The 19,551-nt window shown below is 51.6% G+C and overlaps 1 protein-coding gene across 1 annotated transcript; it reads left to right on the forward strand.

Moving 5' to 3' along the window:
* Positions 1-8,628: 8,628 nt before the first annotated feature.
* Positions 8,629-12,735, forward strand: NOBOX (NOBOX oogenesis homeobox). The gene is made up of 7 exons (XM_019629093.1): positions 8,629-9,391; positions 9,795-9,950; positions 10,183-10,336; positions 10,572-10,657; positions 10,882-11,113; positions 11,441-11,739; positions 12,437-12,735. The coding sequence occupies exons 1-7, from the start codon at positions 8,629-8,631 to the stop codon at positions 12,733-12,735; spliced, it is 1,989 nt and encodes a 662-aa protein (XP_019484638.1).
* Positions 12,736-19,551: the final 6,816 nt, after the last annotated feature.

The following is a 19,551-nucleotide window of genomic DNA, read 5'->3' on the forward strand; positions in this document are numbered from 1 at the left end:
ATTTTGCTACTGTTATGAATCGTAATATAAATATCTTTTTGTTTTCCGATGGTCTTAGGCGACTCCTGTGAAAGGGTTGTTTGACCCCCAAAGGGGTGGCGACCCACAGGTTGAGAAATGCTGATATAAATAGAGGAGTGACATAGGTGACTTAGCTTACACTTTAAGACTACCTCTCTTGCAAGCCGGAAGAGAATGGACCATGGTGGGACAGGAGTGGGCACAGGGACATGAGGTTAGGAAGCTGTCGCTGACGATCAGGCAGGAGAGGAGAGGGGCTTGCAACCGAGTGGGGACAATGGGGAGAAGTGAAAGGATTTGAGATGTATTCTGCAAGTTGAATTGGCAGGGACATTTTGGCGGTTTCTGTGTAAGCCGTGAGGGAGAGAGAGGACCCCAGGGTGATTCCCACAGGGTGGGTAACACAAAGGCAGGGAGGACAGAAGGTGTGACAAGGTTGGGGTGGGATCAGTCCCGTTGGACAGACATCAGGCCTGCCTTGCTCCTGAGCCCAAGTTGACAGAGAAGCTGAAAAATTGAGCCTTGGAGCCATGTCATATCAGAAAGTACATCTCCTGGCTAAAGATGTGTCCGATAACCGTCTAGCACATCTCTGCTCCCAAGTACGGCTCTCCTCCTCTCTGTTGCTCTTTTCTTTCCTCGGGATGGCCCTGGATGACAGCTTGACAGCTCCAGGTGGCCCAAACAAAGCCACACTCCCTCGCACTGATTTAATAACACAGGCAGCAACCCAGATGGGAAGATAAGAGACCATCAGCCGCCTTTTGCAAACTGAAGACCGGGGCTAGCGGCCTATCCGGTTCTATTGCTCCCTTGTCTTTCCGACAAACTGAGCGACAGGTTTTGCAGGCCTAATTATTTCTCGGGTAATCAATCTAGTCTTCTATCACTTCATCGCTCTGCCTCGCTGAACGTACGCCTCATATTTCACCATTCCCGCCTCCATGTAGAGGAAGTCGCTCCTAACTTCTCACCCGCAGACCAATGATCTTGCCCTCAGCTGATATCGAGCCAAAGGAGACATTTCAAGACAAGGGCGGGTCATCTTCAAGTCCAAACACCTAGAATGGTCATCCTAACTTTAATGGACCGAGAGGTTTGGAGCCCCAAAAGGACAGAGGAGCCTGCTGACCATGACATGATCCCACCTGTGACATTATTCACAAGACCTGTAGGGTATCTGGGTCGCGAGGGACAAGGACGTTTTCAGAGCCCAGGAGGACATGCAACCCATGTCCTGAAAGCACCAGCAGGACCATGAGGCCCATGTTCTGGTCAGAACACAGAGCTGTCTCCCCACACACCGAGGTCTCCTGGCAGAGCACTTCCTCCCGGGAGCCGCTGACCCTGACCCTCACCCTGGCAGAAAGTCTGCCAAGCCGCCAGCAGAGGTGTAGCCCCAAAACACCAGAGGAGGAACATAACACCTGTTCAGGAGTTATGTTCCTCCTCTCATTAAAACTGCCCTGCCGAGCTTATGACCTCAGAGTCCCAGATCCCTTATGATGACACGCTCTCGCTATGCAGGTGCCAGCCTGCTGCCTTTCTGTGCAATGAACAACTTCACAGATCCTCAGAGTTGAGACTGTTAGAAAACACAGACCAGGTCAATCACCAACGGGAAGAGGTTAAAAAAAAAAAAAGAGTAAGAGGAAGAAAATGGAAGCTCTATTTCAAATTTGATTTTTAATTCTGAAAAATGTAGACCTGTAAATTTTTTTCCAACAGGTGGGGAATTGTTAAATTATTGTACTGCCACTCAATACATTCTGAAGACTGAAATAATCTAGACGTGTGCTTTTTACAGTACATTTGAGGGGAGAAATGCTCTAAATTACATACGTAGAATAATTATGTAGAGCAGGTACAAAATGCAGGAATGGCAAAAATACTGTGAGTGAATGCATCTAACGGTTAATAAATGATATTGTTGTTCAGTGGGAAACTTTTTTTTTCCTTTTCGAATCAGTCTGCATGTACCAATGTTTTCCTAATAAATTTGCATGCCTATTAGAAGAGACACAGCTATTGTTTTACTCTGTAAACAAATTAGCTATAAATTCCTCTGCTTGCTTATCTACAGCTCTGTTCAAGAAATAGATTATAAGTCTAAATGTTTGAAAATTACTGTCAACAAAAGGTTAGTAGTTAGTATACACAAAATAGTATTTCTGTGAATTAAATGTAGCCAAGTCTGGGAGACCTAAACTTGTGGTCAGAGCACTGGGATCAACTTTTTTGTGTTTTTTTTACTTTTTATTTTTAGATAATTGTAGATTCATGTGCAGTTGTAAGAAATGATACAGAGATGTCCTATTACCCGCCACCCATCCCCCACCCCACCCCCAGTGGTACCATCTTGTGTAACCACAAGACAATATCACACTTGGAAACTGACATTGGTACGATCCACAGACCTCACTCATACTTCACCAGTTTTACACACTCATTTGTGTGTGTGGGTGTGTATTTTTAGTTCTATGTTGTGTGTAAACTTGTGTGACCGCCCACCAGGTCCAGCTTCAGAAAGTTCCATCACTGTTACCCCTTGTACAGCCATAGCCACCTCCCCCCAGCAATGGCGATCAGCTTTTGGTCCGTGAACAAGTAATGATCCCCATGTGCAAATCACGATGCCAAGCCCAGGAGGACCGTGGCACAAATGTAAGTCAAATAAACAGTGTTGCCTAATGGTTAGGAGGACGGGAGGGAACCAGACAAGCTGGGTGCTGACCCTGGGCGTGCCCCTTACAGCTGGGTGACCTCTGACAACATACTGAAGCTCCCTACACCCCCGTTTCTTCTTCAGTAAAATGGGGGTGATAACAGAACCTTGTAGGGTTGTCAGGAGGAACCCATGAGCTGATAATTGTAAGGCAAGTAGAAAGGGCCTGGTCTGAATCCATGAACGTTGACACCTAAGAACTCAACGGCCCAGCAGGGAACATGCAGAGCTCTGAGTAGGTCAGCCTGTGTCAGGCGAGGTCAAATCAATGTAAACACAACGCAGTGGGCGGGAGCCACTCACCCCTGCTCTGGAAAGCTGAGATAGGCCTCACAGGAAAGGGAGTACTCAGGCTGGGCTTTGAAGTATGGGTAGGACTTGGACAGAAATAAAAGGGGCGGAAGGGGAAGGCCGTTCACGCAGCTCGAACAACAGGATTTGGGGCCCCGCGGCTTGGGAAGGGCAGGGCCATTCTGAGAGCCTGGGATCAGACTGAGGCGTTAGAATAAGGGGCTGTGAGGAGACTGGAGGGGTGAGGTAGGGACATCCCCAGAGATGAAGTCCCAGGGAAGGTTGGGCCCAGGTTTGGAGGGGGGCCTGAGTGCCGTGCTATCATCTGCACTGCAGCTTGGTAAGCCTGGAGAAGATTAGAGCAAAAAGGAAAGACCGCCTCCCAAACACAAGTGCATCAGGAGAGGTGAGAAGGGATGGGAATGTACTTTCTAAATCAGAAAATGCAAGCCAAGGTGACCATTCATTACTACAGTCTGATTAAAATAGCAGCAGCAACCATGTCTTAAATGTGGTCACTATTCTTGTGAGAAGCCTGAAATCGCGGGTGTCTGGGGGGCACGGGCTTACAGGTGAGGCTAATTCGTGCCCCACCTGGGCCCTCCCTGCCAGAGCCGTTTCCTCGCTAGCCAGGTGCTCCAGTGCCCTTCGCCGGCAACCTCAAACCATCCTATTCTAGAATTCCCAAAGGAAGCCACTGGGCAGACTTTGGCAGCTCCCAACGCCTCTCCTGCTCACTGGCAAGATCAGCTTTGTCATTGTTAATGTGCTTGTCTAGCCATTTGCTCCTTCGGGCTCAGGACGTGCTGGTCCCTGACCACGTGACTGGCCCCAGCTGCCCCTGCCCCCTGGCCTTGGAGGTGCGTCTCCTGCTCGTCCCCTGGGGCCCTTACCGCCTGTGTTTGCTGTGACAGCCATTTCCCTGTCCAGGGCCTGTTCAGATTTCTGCCTGACTTTCACAACTGGATTCTTGCCTCTCCGGTCCCAAGGAGCTCCGGTGACCTGCTGCCACCCACGCCTGGGCGTGGCAGGTAGGACAAGGACAAATTACTGTGTGCTTCTGCTTTGAAGTTTTCTCAACCAGCCGCGGCTTCTGGTTATTTTTCTCATTATAGAAAGAGAAGGGGGAAGGACCAAGAATGCTTTATTTCACTTCCTTCACCTAATTATACGGTCAGCTCTACCTACACTGGAAACGATGATTGATTTTATTATTCTGCGCTAGCATCAGACATGTTCCTTGTTGTGCTGTCATTCTCTTACCCACGAAAAGAAACAGATGTTGGAATACATGGCTCTTGCTGAGAGGGTGGTACTGGTAGCTTACAGCATGGCTCTGAAAACTAAGAGACCAAAAAACCGAAAATAAAATTTAAAAAACCCTTCCCTCTAAACCAGCTTGAGCATATGAACTGGCCTGAAGAGCATGAAGATGGAATGGAATCAAACAAGGCTTAGAAGCAAGTATCCCCAGGTGCCCAACACCACCTTTTTGTCAGCCCATAAACAGCAGCCTCCCAGGATCTCTTAACCTTGAAGGTGACCGGGAAGGATGGCTTTCAACGGCATACAGGGTGAATACACCTCTTCCCAGCAAAACCCATCAAGGCGTTCTCCCGAGCCTACATAGGCCAAATTCACTCGTAGCCATTACATCAAATTTTCCTGTAAATAAACAAAACTATATCATTTGTAAAAACAGCACACAACAGCCGGCCCAGAATATCAAAAGACCACTTGAGTTTTTCTGATGGCACAGCCCAAGCCCAAAAAATTCAATTATGTAAGAGTTCAGAAAACGCCAACATCTTCAATTTCCTAAGCCCCAGAGCAAAGCCTTTTATACAATTAGACCCCGTATCGTCCAATCTTTGGCATAAAGGTGGTGTCCAGTCTACCCGAGGTTTGAGTCTGCTTTTCGGACCTTCCCTCAGGCAGTGGTCAACCAGTGGGTGAGAGGAAATACAGCGTAAATGATGGCACAGAAGAATGATTTATTCTTAATTGAATGCGACAGGATAATCTATTAGGAAATGAATTGTGCCCACTTGTCACCACAGCAGACACCTCAGTAAACGAGAGTCGTTTCCTTCCCCCACACAGGCCCCCGCCATCCACTTCCCCGTCTCCCATCCCCAGCACGGTTTCAATCGACTTTGTTCTTGAAAGGCCTAGGGCTGCCTCGAACGCGAACGTGAATGGAAATCACCTGACGGGCTTGTTACACTGGCTAGTTCTCTTTCTGAACCTACCAATTAAAATTTCTGGGGATGGGGCCTGGTGGCCACATTTTTAACAAATTCTCTACGAAATGCTGATCCAGGGGGTTTCAGGAGCACTCTGAGAAATATTAAAAGAGACACTAGAACTGGAATGCGTGGGGAGCAGGGCCTAAGGCTTCAGGGAAGAAGGCCCGACCTGGGAAGGCTCCTGGCCCACAGGGGACCTTGGTCTTCCTCTCAAGGGCAGGCAGGGGTCAGTGCAGGGCTTTCAGCAGGGCTGTGACAGAAGCTTTGCATTTCACCTGCAGCTCATGCCCATGCACCACCCTCTCCAAGAAGGACTCCTGCCTCCCTCTGCCCCCCAACCCTAGTCCACGAGAGGCCCCTGCCCATCTGTGCTCATGACCTATGCATACTTCTGAGTCAGCATGGACCACGCCGTACTGACATGGTCCATTTACTTGTGTTACTGTTCTAATCTCCTCTCCACCAGTAAGCTCCTGCGGGCAAGGAGGGGACTTGTGCACAGTGCCTGGCATACAGTAGGTTCCCTAAAAATGCTTCACCAAGCAGACCACGGTGTTCCGTTTACAACCCTGTCACCACCCAACGGTCCTGACTTTTCACACAGAAAGCTACTTCACTGCCCCCACCCTTGCTCATGTGGCCGAGAACACTTCATTTCGAGCTGAGAAACTGGGCCCGATTTCTGACTCCCTCACGTACCACATTATATTATAGGGGTCAGGATGCCTGAGGTTTGATTACATGGTCACAAAGTTCATCCATTTATATTTTTTATGTTTCAGAAAGAACTAAAGCTCTCACAACTCTCCAAAGTCCACACTTGCAAGCCAAATCCCTCAAAGGAGTTTAAGGCACAGGAAAATGTACCAACAGGTGATTATAGCGCGAAAGCACCCGGTGTTTCGAGTCTTCGAAACCCTAAAAGCAAAACACCTGGTTTCAGCGCTAACCCTCCCCTCTCCCCGCAGCTCCAAGCACCTGTTTCCATTTAGCCAGCACCTCCCACCCAAGGGCAGATGTAAGGAAGACGCAATCAGAGTTTTAAATCCCGAAATTATTTTATAAAGGCAAGAAATGTTCCACGAAGGAGGAATCCCAAACATCACCCATGTGAGGTCTCCCCTTATGGGACGCCCCTTCATTCTGAGAATAAAGCTGTGCTATCAAGCGGGTGGAAACATGAGGACAAAACCGACCACCCAGTGCCTTCCGCCAGTTCTCCTGTGGTCTCCTGGGCGTGTGCAATTGTGCCCCATCCGAGAAGCGCGCGCCGCACGGAGCTTACCTTGTGGCATGCGTTCCTTCAGCATGCTCTCCATCACCAGAGGTCAGCGCTGGGCTCCAGGGACCTTCAAATCCATGCTGGATCAGGGGGCTCCTGCATCCTGAGCCGCGGTGAGCAGCTGGGAGACCGACAACCCAGCGTTGGCCGCTCCCTTGCTAAGCGGCTCCAGGAGTCGCCTTCCACAGCTCGAGCGGAAGGTCTCTCTGTGTCCAAGCCTCAAGCCACAGCCAAGTCCATGAGCAAGTCCGGCCCAGGGTGTCGGAGGCCCAGGACAGCCTCCAGCCTTCCAAGGGCAACCTCGCTGACCCCAGCAACCTGCTACCTCCCGCGCTAGGTAGCCTGCGCCTCCGCGTGGAGCTTTAACCCCACGAGGGGAGGGGCGGGGCGGGGTGGTGCGCACGAGCCCAGCACCTGGGGCCGCCGGTGGGGGCCGCGGGGGCGGGAGAGGCCTGGCGTTGCCCCCGGGCCCTCCCAGCCCTGCAGCTGCCCCGCGGCCCGCGATCCCAGGCCGGCCGCGCCTGGCGCCTGGCGCCTGGGTGAGGGGCGCAGGCTCTGGTTCCCCGAGGCCCGTGCGGCCTCCGCACACCTGCTCGCCCGGCGAGGCTTCATTAGGCTGCGCCTGTGCAGCCCGCCAGCCTCGCCGCGGAGTCCAGGCCATGGAACCCACGCAGGAAACCTGCCAGGAACCGCGGGGTGAGCCCGGGACGCAGGGGGGCGGCTGGGGGGCTCGGCGTCACCCGGGGGCTCTGGCCACACCGCCTCTTAGCCGGCTTTAGGGCTTGGGTAGGCTGAGGGGCTAGGCTGGGGTCCCAGGGCGGCCTGCCACGGGGCGCCCTCCTCTCTACACGCGGAGGAGAAAACGCAGGGCCCCGATTACAAGGACTGTCTACTCTAGGTTCCGACACCTGTCACCTTTATTAGGGCGTATCACTCTGGTACGTGCATTTATTGAGCACCTACTGTGTACCAGGTTTGCTACCCAGCTCCTAAAACGCCGTAAAGCCAACCTGCTCCTCCTTGGCGGCGCCACCATCCAGCCTCACCGCCTCACGCGCATAGGGGCCTGTTCACCCGCTCCGCCAGCTTCAGGCCCCTGCTGCTGGTCAGGTCCCACGTGTATGGACCCAGGAAACAAGACGGCAAAGCCCGTGACAGCCCATGTTACTATACACATGTGAGAAAGTTATTCCTGAAGACGTTATCTCATGCAATTTTCATTACAATAACAGTAGCACTTCGTCACGAGTTAGCATCCATTTTAAAATATTCCAATTTATTGGGAAAGGTGCAGCAGCTCCTTGAGGGAGGGTTGTGGGGGTTCTGAGTAGGTGGGGAGGTGACAGGGAGCGTGGCGGCCCTGGGGAGGAGTCTGCATAGGAATGAAGAGTGCTGTGCGGGTGATCCTGGGCAAGTCGCTCAACTCCCTGCTCCACAGGCCTGTATCCGTTAGAGTGAGATGTGAACAGCGCCTCCCCCCAGGGGTTAAACACATACTGTACTAATCTTAGCACAATGCCTGGAACATGGCAAGTACTTGATGAGTCAGTTGAAACGCAAAGACAGCCGGACACGCTGGGAGGGTGAGTGACAGGGGCTTTCACTGCCCTGCCAGCGGGAGGCGGCCTGCACCTCAGGCCCTGTCTGAGCTGCTGCCTCCCAGGGAAGGTGCAGGGGTGCGTCTGGGGGTGAGGAGGGATGGCAAGCACAGCGTGCATTCTGTGGAGGCGGGAGGTGGCTGTTCCGTTAACTCCCTGCCGTCCTGGCCGCGGTTTCTGAGTGCCGTGTCTCCCCACCTCGTCTCCCGTCTAAGCAATGATGTCTGCAGCCGGGGCAGCAACAAGGTCCAGTCGTAGAAGACGCAGAATCTCAGCCCCCCTGCTCCCAGCCTACCCAACCCCAACACCGGTCCCTTAGATACGCCCCAACAGTTGCCTGTCCCTCAAACTCACCTTCCAGGTGTCTGGAAAAGAGCAGGGAGCCCACAGGAAGCGAGCGTCCTGCTAGGAGTGCTCTCCTGCCACCTGTGTGGGGGCGCTCACGCCCCCCTGCTTGTATAAATGGGCTCACATTTTTCAAAAGCAGTTGGACTATCTAATTTGATGCTCACAATAGTCAAGTTAGGGACGTACAACTGGAGTGATCCCACGCGATACGGGGACAAACTAAAGTTTAAGACCCAACAAGAAACCGGTGACACAGCAGGCAGCACATCCTCTGAGCCCCGACTCGTCCTTCCTCCTGGTGCTAAGGGCAGTGGGTGCTGGCTCCCCACAGGCCAGGAAGGTGGACGCAAGCCCCTGCCCGCTGGGCTGGAGGAGGACGGCCTGCAGCAGAGGTCACCCCCCCGCCCTCAGGATGTCCCGAGTGAGGAGCTCCCCACGCCCTGTGCTGTCTCTGGGGAGAAGAAACCATCAGCGGCCCCTGGAGAGCTAACCAGGTTGGAGGCGGAGAGGGCGTGCCCGCCCCGCGGCTCAGGCGCTCGCCACAAAGATAGAACTCTGGGCCTGCCAAGACCCCAGCTTCAGGGGGAGGGCTGTTCCCTTCCCAGGAGAGAGGCCAAGCCAGGGAAGAGGTCCCTCTCTCCGGGCTCCGGGAAGCAGAAAAGGCCTATTGCCGTGGATCCCGCCTCAACACCATCTCCCAACGTCACTAGCTCCCCCCATGCCACACAAAACCCAGTGCCTTGTGGGTCAGGCCGGGGGCCCTGCCACCTGGCCAACCTCCTCAGCACTTTGGCCCAGAGCAGCCAAAACACAGACAAGAGGCCCCTGGAAGCGACCGGCCAAGTTCGGAAAAAGACTCGAACCCTATACCGCTCAGGTAAGTCCCTGACGGTGAGAGGAAACCCAAGAGATCTGGTGTCATCTCTCGGGAAGGTGGGCTCAACAGAGGCCGTGGCCCTGGACGCTGGAGTGTGCTTGGTTTGTGTGTCACCTGGCCTGTGGCAGGGCCACAGCCTCTGACCCTCACAGAGGAAGGTTGGGTTGCCTCATAAGAAAGTGACATTGGGACCAGGTTAGAAGGGACAGGACAGAAGACACCACACAGCTCCCACCCACAAAGCCCGAGAGAAGAGCAGACTCCGGGCTGGTGGGAAACTGAGTTGCAAGACTCTGGAAAGGTCCCTGGGCTGGGGACAGTGGTCCCCTCCGGAAGGCATCTGTCTTCCTCCTGTCCTGCCTCATCACTGGTGTTTGTCCTCATGCACGTTTCCTTCTTCCAGACCAGCTGGAGGAACTGGAAAGGGTGTTCCAAGAGGACCACTACCCTGACAGCGATAAGCGCCGGGAGATCGCCCAGACCGTGGGGGTCACCCCCCAGCGCATCATGGTAACGGAGGCTGGCCGATGCCGGGGGTGCAGGAGAGCGGGCCAGGCCTGTGCTCAGCACCTCCCTGAGCCGGGGCTGAGGCCAGACCTCCCCGGGGCTGTGTTCCTGCAGTTTCCACACGGCTACAGCCTAGAACCTTCCAAGAGGAAAGTATGGTATGAATACCTCAGAGGCTATCTAGATCAAACCAATCTGCCAGCAAGGCATCTGAAGCCAAGTGGTGAAGTGCCCTCCCGTAGTCCTGTAGCTCATCATGTGATAGTCAGGAGACCTAGTCTAAGTTTCTACCCCATTTCTCAAGCTCCTCAAGTGTCTCTCCCTCCAGGTGTGGTTCCAGAATCGCCGCGCAAAGTGGCGCAAAGTGGAAAAGCTGAATGGGAAGGACAAGGACAGCCCTGCAGGCCCTGCCCCCACCCCTGGCAGCAGTCAGTGCAGGTGAGACCATCTCTGGCTGGACCATCCCCGGAGGGAGGAAGTGGGGTGTAGGCTGGGGTCCTGGGTGTAGAAGGAGACGGTGCTGGAGGCCAGAGTTGCCGGCTGATGTTTACAGGGATCTGGAGTGGGCGGGGTGGGGAAGCTACCAGGCCTGGAGGGAGCACAGCTGCGGCACTGAGGCCCTGGTGTAAACCCAAGGGCCCCTTGAACAAGTCTTCATTTTGTCTGCCTCCAGCTCCGCAGCTCAGCTGCCACCTACTGTGCCCATGGACCCAGAGCCTGGCACCCTCCCTCAGGAGGCCCGTCTGGACGTTCTTCCAGGTGAGCTGACCACCCTCTGAGGGTTATCTGGGGAAATGGCCACTAGGAAGACAGTGCAGACAGGGGGTCTTTCTTGGGAGGTGTGGCCTGGGCCAAAGCTCTCCGGCTTGGGTCCCTTGGGACCTATTCAGGGGACGTGGGCATCGCACACTTCTACCATCAAATCCCAAATCTGCTTCCTCGTTTTCTCACTGGTACAACCCCTCTGTGACTTCCGTTCCTAGAGCCCCCCATGCTGCTGACATCTGACCAGACTCTGGCCCCAGCCCAACAGAGTGAGGGTGCTCATGGGGTGGCAGTGACCCCACCACTCTTCAGCCCCCCTCCTGTTCGAAGAGCCAACCCTCCTTTTCCCCTGGGCCCCGCCCACCCCCCACAACTGATGCCTCTGCTGCTGGACAGTCTCGGCGGTGACAGCAGCCACAAGGATGGTCCCTGCGGGTCCTGGGGGACAAGGTATGGACCCTAATGGGGCGGTCACTTAAGTTATTTTGGCAAGCGTTTAGGAACAAAGATAGAAGGTGCTTGGGAAGGAACAGGGCTAGCTGAGAGGACAAGAGGTAGTGAATGTGATGAGGACTAAAAGGTAAGTGGATTTCGAGTGGGAAGGATCTAGGCGATCACAGCAATACAGCAGGAATGAGGGTGAGAAGCTAGGGGCGGGAAAAGGAAGAAAAGGGGTGGCAAGTCTGGGGTCATGGAGGCGGGCAGAGGTGGTGAGGGGCAGGCACAAGGGAGGAGGCCACCCCTGAGCCTCACAAAGCACTCCTCTGTCCCCCACAGTGTCACACCACCCCCCACCTGTGCATACTTGGAAGAGCTGGAACCCCAGGATTACCACGCAGGCAACCAGCAAGGCCTGTTCCACCTCTCCCAGGCCCCCCAGAGCCAGCTTTTCCAGCACCCGCAGCCCCAGCTCCCCTATCTGCCCCCCTTCCCCGTGCCCAGCTCACTGACCCCCCCACTGCCAGAGGACTCGCTGTTCCCACTGCCTTACGGCCCCAGCGGGGGTGCACCACAGGGCTACTTCCCAGGCCCCTCGTCGGGGCAGATCCTGCTCCAGCCACCTGCTGGGAACATGGGTGAGTTGGGGTTGGAAGAGGAAGGGGAGAAGGGCCAGAGCGCGTCCTTAGCTGGATGTGCTGGGCTGGGCTGCGAGGGACCCATTTGTCCTTGCCCCTGGGGGTTCTTGAGGCTCTTCTTCCTCAAGTTTCTTGGGGGCAGCAGAGCAGAGTGGGGCTCAATCAGCAAGAGAGCTTTGGAGTCAGGAAAACCAAAGTTTGAAGTTCAGTTCTCCTGAGCCTCAGTTTCCCGGACTTTAAAATGGGAATAATATTCCCATATCGTAGAGGCACTTGGTGAAGATGAGAAACAGTGTGAGTGAAATACGTGGCACAGTGTGGATGGTGGCTGCGCTCAGTATTCTGAGGGCCACTTGGACCCCCGGAAACCTGGAAGCAACCACCGCGTTATGACGACATTCTCGTAGAAGGGAAGACAGACGTGTCCAGCTGGCCCCCGTCTCCTTGCTGCCTGCCTGAGGGAGACACATGACCTGACCCACGGTCCGCTCTGTGTCAGGGCTACCAAACCACAGGACCTTGAGTCAGGAGCGTGCCTGGTCCTGAGGGGCACGCCCGGCGCTAGTATCTGACCCAGACTTGCTTGGGGTCCTAACCTGTGGAGGTCCTTCATGGAGGCTGACTGTCACAGAACACGCTGAGCTGTGCTCGGTACCTTAGGTCCTTCTCATCTTTCCTGTATTCTTTGTCCCCACAGGAACAGTCCCCTGGAATGACCCCTACCTGCCAGACCTGCCCTTCCCTGGTCCCTTCTGTCCGCAAGCTCTGGGCGCCCCCGCAGGCGGGGATGGTTACTTTCCCGATCTGTTTGCGGCTCCCTATGCTCAGGCTCTGAGCAGCCAGCCTTCTCCAGGGCCCACCCCGCTGTCTGAAGGGGCCAGACCAGGAATGAGGCCCTTCCCCTGCAAGGCCCCAGAGGAGCAGCCAACCGCCTCTGCGGAGCAGCCCTCAGCACCTGAGGTGCAAGGGGAAGACAAGAACAGCCATGGCCCCTAATCCTGGGGCCACGGAGGGAAGAGACTGCTGGCCGGGCGCGGGCGGGCGCCACTGAGGGGATGGCGGCTAAAGCCTTAGGAAGCACTGGAGCGGCAGGCAGACATTGCCCCCCATGGCTTCATCTTGCTGGACACTGATCTGAGAAGGAAGAGGGCTGGCCTTCCCCTTTTGCCACACCTCTACACGGTGGGCCTGAGAGAGAGGCCGCCTGGATTACTTCCGAATGTGGTATCAGTTTATGTTGTTTTCTTTCCTTGCTGGACAGATGAGCCAGCGTTCACTGGAAGCAGTAAACGAGTCTGCTCTCGGGTTTCCTCTGGAATGATGTGTCTCCCCACTCCCACTAACTAAGGGCTCCAGCTCCCCCACTGCCTTCCGCTCAGCTGACAGTTGCTGAGGTCTCCCCTGGGCCTGATCCCATGGACCCTGACGTCCTCCCTGGCCTGTCTCTCCTGCTGGAGGAGAAATTGGGCATTTCGGGCCTCGCCCTCAGTCCTGCCATGAAACCACGTTCTATTCCCAAACCCAAACCGAACCAGGGCCAAGCTGAGCCTGGCTTCTCTCTGGATCTGGGCCCTGCAGGGATAGGATTACCAGGGAGGCCCGAGGCCATTTTAGGTTAAATCTCTAGGATTGAGAACCATAAGTTATTTTCCCAAAGCTTTTTTTTTGGGGGGCGAGGGGGGAGGAGGTAGGAATAGGCAGTGGAATGACCAAGAAGATGCTTGTGTGTGTGTGTGTGTGTGTGTGTGTGTGTGTACACAGACACATATATACAGACGGTGCCAAAAAAATGTACACACATTTTAAGAAAGGAAAAAAATATTAAAATTGTAATCTATACCGATAACAAAAGATGAATACAAGTCATGTGAATACATTTTTTTGGTACCCCCAGTATAGTTAGCACCCCACATCTGAACACCTGATACTTCTATAGTGTCCAAAGAGCTACGATCTACGGACTGTTGATTAAAACACTTCACTGTGCATTGGGGGGAGGGTGCCATTTGGACCTCCAAATGCTACGATTATTGGAAAATACATGATTTTTCCCCAAAATCTTGTATTATAATCAATTATTAATGTATATGTATCATAATAGTCCTAGGGCCATGGCTCATAAGAAATAAAAAGGAAAAATATTTGGAAACAGAGAAGAAGCTTCTTAGTTCCATGAACACACACGTCTGCGTGTGTAGGGGCTTACAGACCAACTGTGTTTCCTAGCTGTACTCGAGTATCCTCACCAGCATCTCTTACTGCTACTCGAGGACCAGAATAGTTAGTCTTCAACAGCCTGAGTTTAGAGATTGGCATGTATCCACTGAAACAGTAAATGCCTTGTACTATATGATACATAACCGAGTCCTTTAGAGTACGCACTGCATATATCTCTTTTGTCGTCACACTCTGTCTCATGAGGACCAGGAAATAACCAGCCTAAACACAGACATAAGGGAAAAGAAGATGGCACCTGTTCCATTACACGCTGATCCCGCCTCTCCTTCCATTGGTCCCTGCAACATGCTGTCGCTTCAAAGCCCTACGGGAAGCCTGGATGCTTTCTCCTCCCGTCCCAACTGTTCAGGTTCCTGCGCGCTGGGAAGGAGCCAATGCAATAGTGTGGACACCTAAAGCCGAGATTGGAAGGGCCATCAACAGCCTTTAAGATCTATGCTTCCATGCAACACTTAGATCAAAAGTGTTTGACAATCTAATAGACTGAAAACAAAGTGAGTTCATTGAGAAGTAAGAACGAATGATGGGCCAAGTAAAGAGAAAATGGTGAAAACTTCTTAGAAGCAGAGAATCCTAGAGGTGGAAGAAACCTTACAGGCTGACCAGTCCAACCGCCTGACAAATGCGGAACCTCCTCTATACCACCACAGATGGGGGTGATTCAGTCTTTGTTTTCCAATGGGGGGCTGAGATGAGGGGGCAGCTAACTCTCGTCACAAAGGCCCACAGAAGTTTTGAAAGCTTTACTTATTATAAACTTCTTGCTACTGGGAGAAAGCCAATATTGTTCAGTTGACCTGAGTTTCACTTTCTTTGTGCTACGAAGAATAAATCTAATATCACAAAATCTGAGGCCCCTATGTCATTCCTCAAAGCCTCGCCCTCAAGTGGTGTGGTCCCCAGGCTCTTTAGGGTCCTAGTGCCTCTTTTCAAATGTATATGAGTTTATGGAAGTTCCTTGTAGGAGTGGGGCCAGAACTGAGCCTTACTTTGCGGTCTGGTCAGCTGCATTGTACAGTGCGACTGTCAGCTCCATCAAATGGGACATATTCTTCTATTAGTGTGTGGAGAGAAATTGGCTTTTTTCTTTCTTTTGCAGCCAGTTCATATTATTCTTGGTCCAAAACAAACTTATTGTCAACTCAATAACCCCTGGGGCATTTTAATAGAAGCTGTTTTAAAGCCAGTCTCTTTCATTTTGTATTTGGAGAATTGACATTTTGAATCTAAATATACAAAAATTTATATTGCCTATTCCGTTTCATTTAGTTAGTTTTGGCCCATTATTGAGCTTGTTAAGATGGTTTGGAGTCCTTATATAACAGTAGCCATTTTTGCAATTTTTTCTCTTTGCTAATTTGATTAGTATGTTTTGTACATTTTATAATCAAGTGATTGATAATCAGTACACCGGTTATAAGTAAGTATAAGAACATGTTGACATCTCTCCTTAAAAGTACTCCGTTGATGAACTTTTTTTTGAGTAGAGAGTTAAACTAGCTAAATATCCTCCTTAATTTAACTATGTTATCCAGGGCCTTCTCTAGGATTTCAGAAACAGATTTTGGGAAAAAAAAAAAAACATTTTTATAGCACTCTCTTATAAGCCTAACAACATAATACATGAGATTAAGTTTGCCATTGCTTACTCTTAGGGAATTTATTGTCTTTTATGATTATTTTTTATCTGAATATTCCCAAATCGTCTTTCAATAACGTCTAGAAATTTATGAGAATTTCACATTAAATTGATTCTCCTTTAGTTTATACAAATCATCTATTTGATAATAAGGATAAATGCCTCTATTAAATCTTAGAGATCCTCTCCTGTTCTGCTCTAGAAGAAATATAGATTTGCGTCAGCTATGCGACTCCTGTTTGGGTTTTAAGACCATCTGATGTGTGTCCAACCCTTTTAACTTCTAGAATCTTTCCCTTTGTGGAGAAGACGGGCTGAAAAGGAACCAAGTGCTACTTCTCCGTATTGTATTAATATGTTGACATTATCGTGTCTGCCCAGTTGGGTTCATTTAGCTCCCCGTTCTTCCTGTTCCGGGTTTGGTTTTATTATTTATTATCATTGCTGGTGGTGGTGTTGGTATTGGTCTTTCGCACGTTTTGCAGCACTGAGTTTCTTCTGAGCTTCCCTCTTTGAGATATTAGTCTTGGAATTTCAGTGTGTGCTTCCTTTCAACTTGTACATCTTTCCAGCCGCGTTGTTACCTTTGGGGGTGACTTCTTCAGGTCCTCCTTATCATTCTCTGTGATAACAAGAAAGTGTTGGAGAGTTCCGCGTCCCTCTGAGCCGCTCTCAGTTGGATCTCGAGCTTCTTACACTTAGCTGCAGCTTCGATTTTGGTTTTGGTTGGAGTGAGGGAGCAAAGTCTCTGTGCTGGAGAGCCATGGTCGGGCCGCTGGCATCCTTAGATCGTAGGAAAGCACGTTGCAGCACTTGTCCCGTCCTATGTCCCCACCACCACCACCCTCATCCTCTCCATGTCATCACCCTCTCAACAGTGCAACCTCAGGGCTCTGCAATTCACCAGAGCAGAATCCTTCCTCACCGGCACTCCAGAGAAAAAATCCTGTCTCTCCCTCCAACTTAAGTTTTCACTATCACAATGTTTCCACTAGATGGCAATCTACCACCAGCATCACCATGGCCTTAAACTATTCCGGTTGTTTAAGACAGCCGAGGCTTAATTCTTCAAAGGGCCCCAGAGCCAGTAAAATCAGATTCAAAAATCAGTTGGGTTATAGCTTGGTTTGCCAGATAACATATAAGATGTCCAGTTACATTTGAATTTCAGATAAACACATACTTTTTTAGTATAAGTATGCTCCCTGCAATATTTGGGTGTTCTGTATTTTTATATACGCTAAATCTGTCAACTTAGCGCTTTGCTGGGACACCTTCATCCGTGACAGCTTCTCAATCCAAACGGAGATTATCCAGGAGTCGGCTTCCGTGTCTGTCTCTGCTCTGCTTCCTTACAGTCTTGGGTCCATGGCGTGAACCCAGTCCATTTAGCACTCAGTCCCCACCCTCCCGCCATTGTAACCCTCCATGCAGGCTCCACACTTGTCCAAAACAAATGCTCTAAAAGCTGCCAAATTCCTATTATATTTTTTGTTCCTGGTAGCTAAATTTTTATATTTTTTATATATTTTGAGACAGTCCATTAGACTTTATTTTTAAATGTCTATTGTAACATCATTTGCATACACAGAACACAGAAAAACAGGCTGCAAAAGGAAACTTGGCTTTTGTTGATTCTATTCCAGGTCTTACATGGTCTTCACTAATTAAGAGGTCTGACTTCTGGAAATGAAGCATCTCCTTCATTCACCCAGAAGTGCTGTGATTTTAGTCCAGGGGGACAGTCTAGGAGATTAAGGGTTCTTGTATTTGTAGTTTAGTTTACACCACTCTTTTAAACAGACCTCTTCATTGGAGTTTTATCACAAAGTCCTGAGAAATACAGGCAGGCAACCATTTGAGCATTCTGTGGGGATTTACAGGCACCTATGGTCCTGGGTGGACACAGAGGAATAAAATGTCTTTCCAGCTTTCAGGGAACTGACAAGCTTGTTGGGGAGCCCGAGGTCACCCATGGCCAGTTACACTGCAGGAGAGCCAGGCTGTGCAGGCTCAGCCATGAGCACAGCATGTGACGGACGCCCAAAGGATGGGGCAGCCATGTCTGCTGGGGCCGAGAAAGCTTCCGAGCCCAAGGCTTTCCTCATAAAGGAGAACAGAACTTGGGTACAAGCAGAGAGGACGAACGGAAAGGAACTTCAGGCAGAGGTGTAGCCAATGTAAGGCCATTGATATTGGGAAGATGAAGTTTGGGGTGGCTGGACCTGTGCGCAGGAGTGCCAGTGGGGGGCTATGGTAGAAGCCGGGGCTGGTGAGGAAGGGCGGGAAAGGCCTCAGATGCAGTGCTGGGATCTTTGAGCCGTATTCTCGGGGCGATTAGAGAGGCAGTTTTCATTTATGGGCGTGACTTGCTCAGGATGGTGTTTTAAAAGACACATGGAGAAGCAGCCGGAGGGGACAGAGGGGAAGGCAGGCATGCTGCACGTGGGGGTTAGGGCCGGCGAGAGCCTACAGGAAGCGTGGGGGGGGGAGGTGCTCTGCGAACACGCAGGGCTCAGAATCAGTGCGATAGGATCGGATAGTAGTCAGAAGGAATGGAAGAGAAAGGGAAAAGGACAAAAACTTTGGTAACTAAGAAATGCTGTTAATTAAGGAAATAATGGGAATGGAGCAACTTTGGGGAGAGCAGGACCACTTTGTGAATGTTGAGGCTGTAGCTCCTGCGGTTATCTGGGTGGAGAGGCCCCGGAGGAAAAACACGGACGTCGGGTCTGTGAGAGAGATGAGAGCTGAAGGATGCCTCTGGGCCTCTTCAGCACAGAAGAGCACAGCTGGCTGAGGTGGAGGCAGAGTACGCGGAATACAGAAAAGCAGTCTCAGGGTGGACTCGTGGAGATACCAACGAAGCAAAGGAGAATGGGGAGAAGAAAGGTGGCCCTGAGATTGATGGGGAGTGGCCTGGGTGGAGGTGAAGAGAACTGGAAGAGCTGGTGGCTGGGGAAAGGCTCAGAGCCCGACTGGGTCAGTAGGTCTGGGGAGGAGGTTGGACAGATAGTTGTGCAAATTAGACGTAATTATCCCAGCTGACAGAGGAGGACGCTGAGGTTTCCTAATGATCCCTAAGAATGCCTTAACCAAGTCTACACAGACGTCTTCCCATTGTTTTCCCATTCACCAAATGCAGATAGATAGAGTCTTGCTTCCTGAATGCCAATATGTCACTGAAAAAACTGCAAGAGCCTTAATAGGTAAATGGCTATGAGGACAGTCAGTTTCGTGTGGATCTTTTATGTGACCATATGAGGACCTGAAATAGCTTACTTTCCCCAGAGACTGGTCCTCAGACAAAACATTAATGGTGATGATAACCATTTAGTTAGCACTGACTGTGTATCTAGCTCTCTTAACAGCTCATTTCACTTCACAACAACCTATAAGGTACTAGTCACGTGACAGGTGAAAATCTGAGCCTCGGAGAGGTTTAAGTATTCGCCCGAAGTTACAACGGAAATGAATACTGGACAGGATGGAAACCTACACTGGGAGGTGCCAACTTCAAGAAGCAGTGTGTTCCGACAGTTTTAGAGGCGGATCACAGAGGGCAGGTGGTGGGGGTGGGGTCACAAGGCAACAGTGGGGATCTAGGTTCGCTTTAGAATCCTCCCAGAAGCCCCAGGTCTGCGTTTAAATAACCAGCACTCCGTGCTGTTTCGTTTGATTGAAAGAGAAACAGGACGCTGTTGTGACAGGAGACAGGGAAGACGGCAGTGGTGAAGGGACAGGAAGCTGCAAGCTCCAACCTGCAAAGGGAACTGGAATGCATGAGGAGGCAGAGAGGGAAGGGAAGTGGATGCAGGGGCCGTGTGAGGCAAGGAGGGGCTGGAGGGCGCTGGACGGAAGTGGGGTCCAGCGGGACCAGGCTTATTGCCTGGTAGGTACTGAGAGGGATAAAAGGAGACAGTCAAGCCTGAGAT

Source organism: Hipposideros armiger, unplaced genomic scaffold, assembly GCF_001890085.2.
Source record: "Hipposideros armiger isolate ML-2016 unplaced genomic scaffold, ASM189008v1 scaffold_825, whole genome shotgun sequence".
Taxonomy (NCBI): domain Eukaryota; kingdom Metazoa; phylum Chordata; class Mammalia; order Chiroptera; family Hipposideridae; genus Hipposideros; species Hipposideros armiger.

Coding starts and splice junctions, on each gene's coding strand:
- NOBOX (XM_019629093.1), top strand. CDS start 8,629: ATGGGCTCACATTTTTCAAAAGCAGTTGGACTATCTAATTTGATGCTC. Junction 9,951..10,182: donor CAGGAGAGCGGGCCAGGCCT/GTGCTCAGCACC, acceptor ACCTAGTCTAAG/TTTCTACCCCATTTCTCAAG. Junction 10,658..10,881: donor CCGTCTGGACGTTCTTCCAG/GTGAGCTGACCA, acceptor TTCCGTTCCTAG/AGCCCCCCATGCTGCTGACA.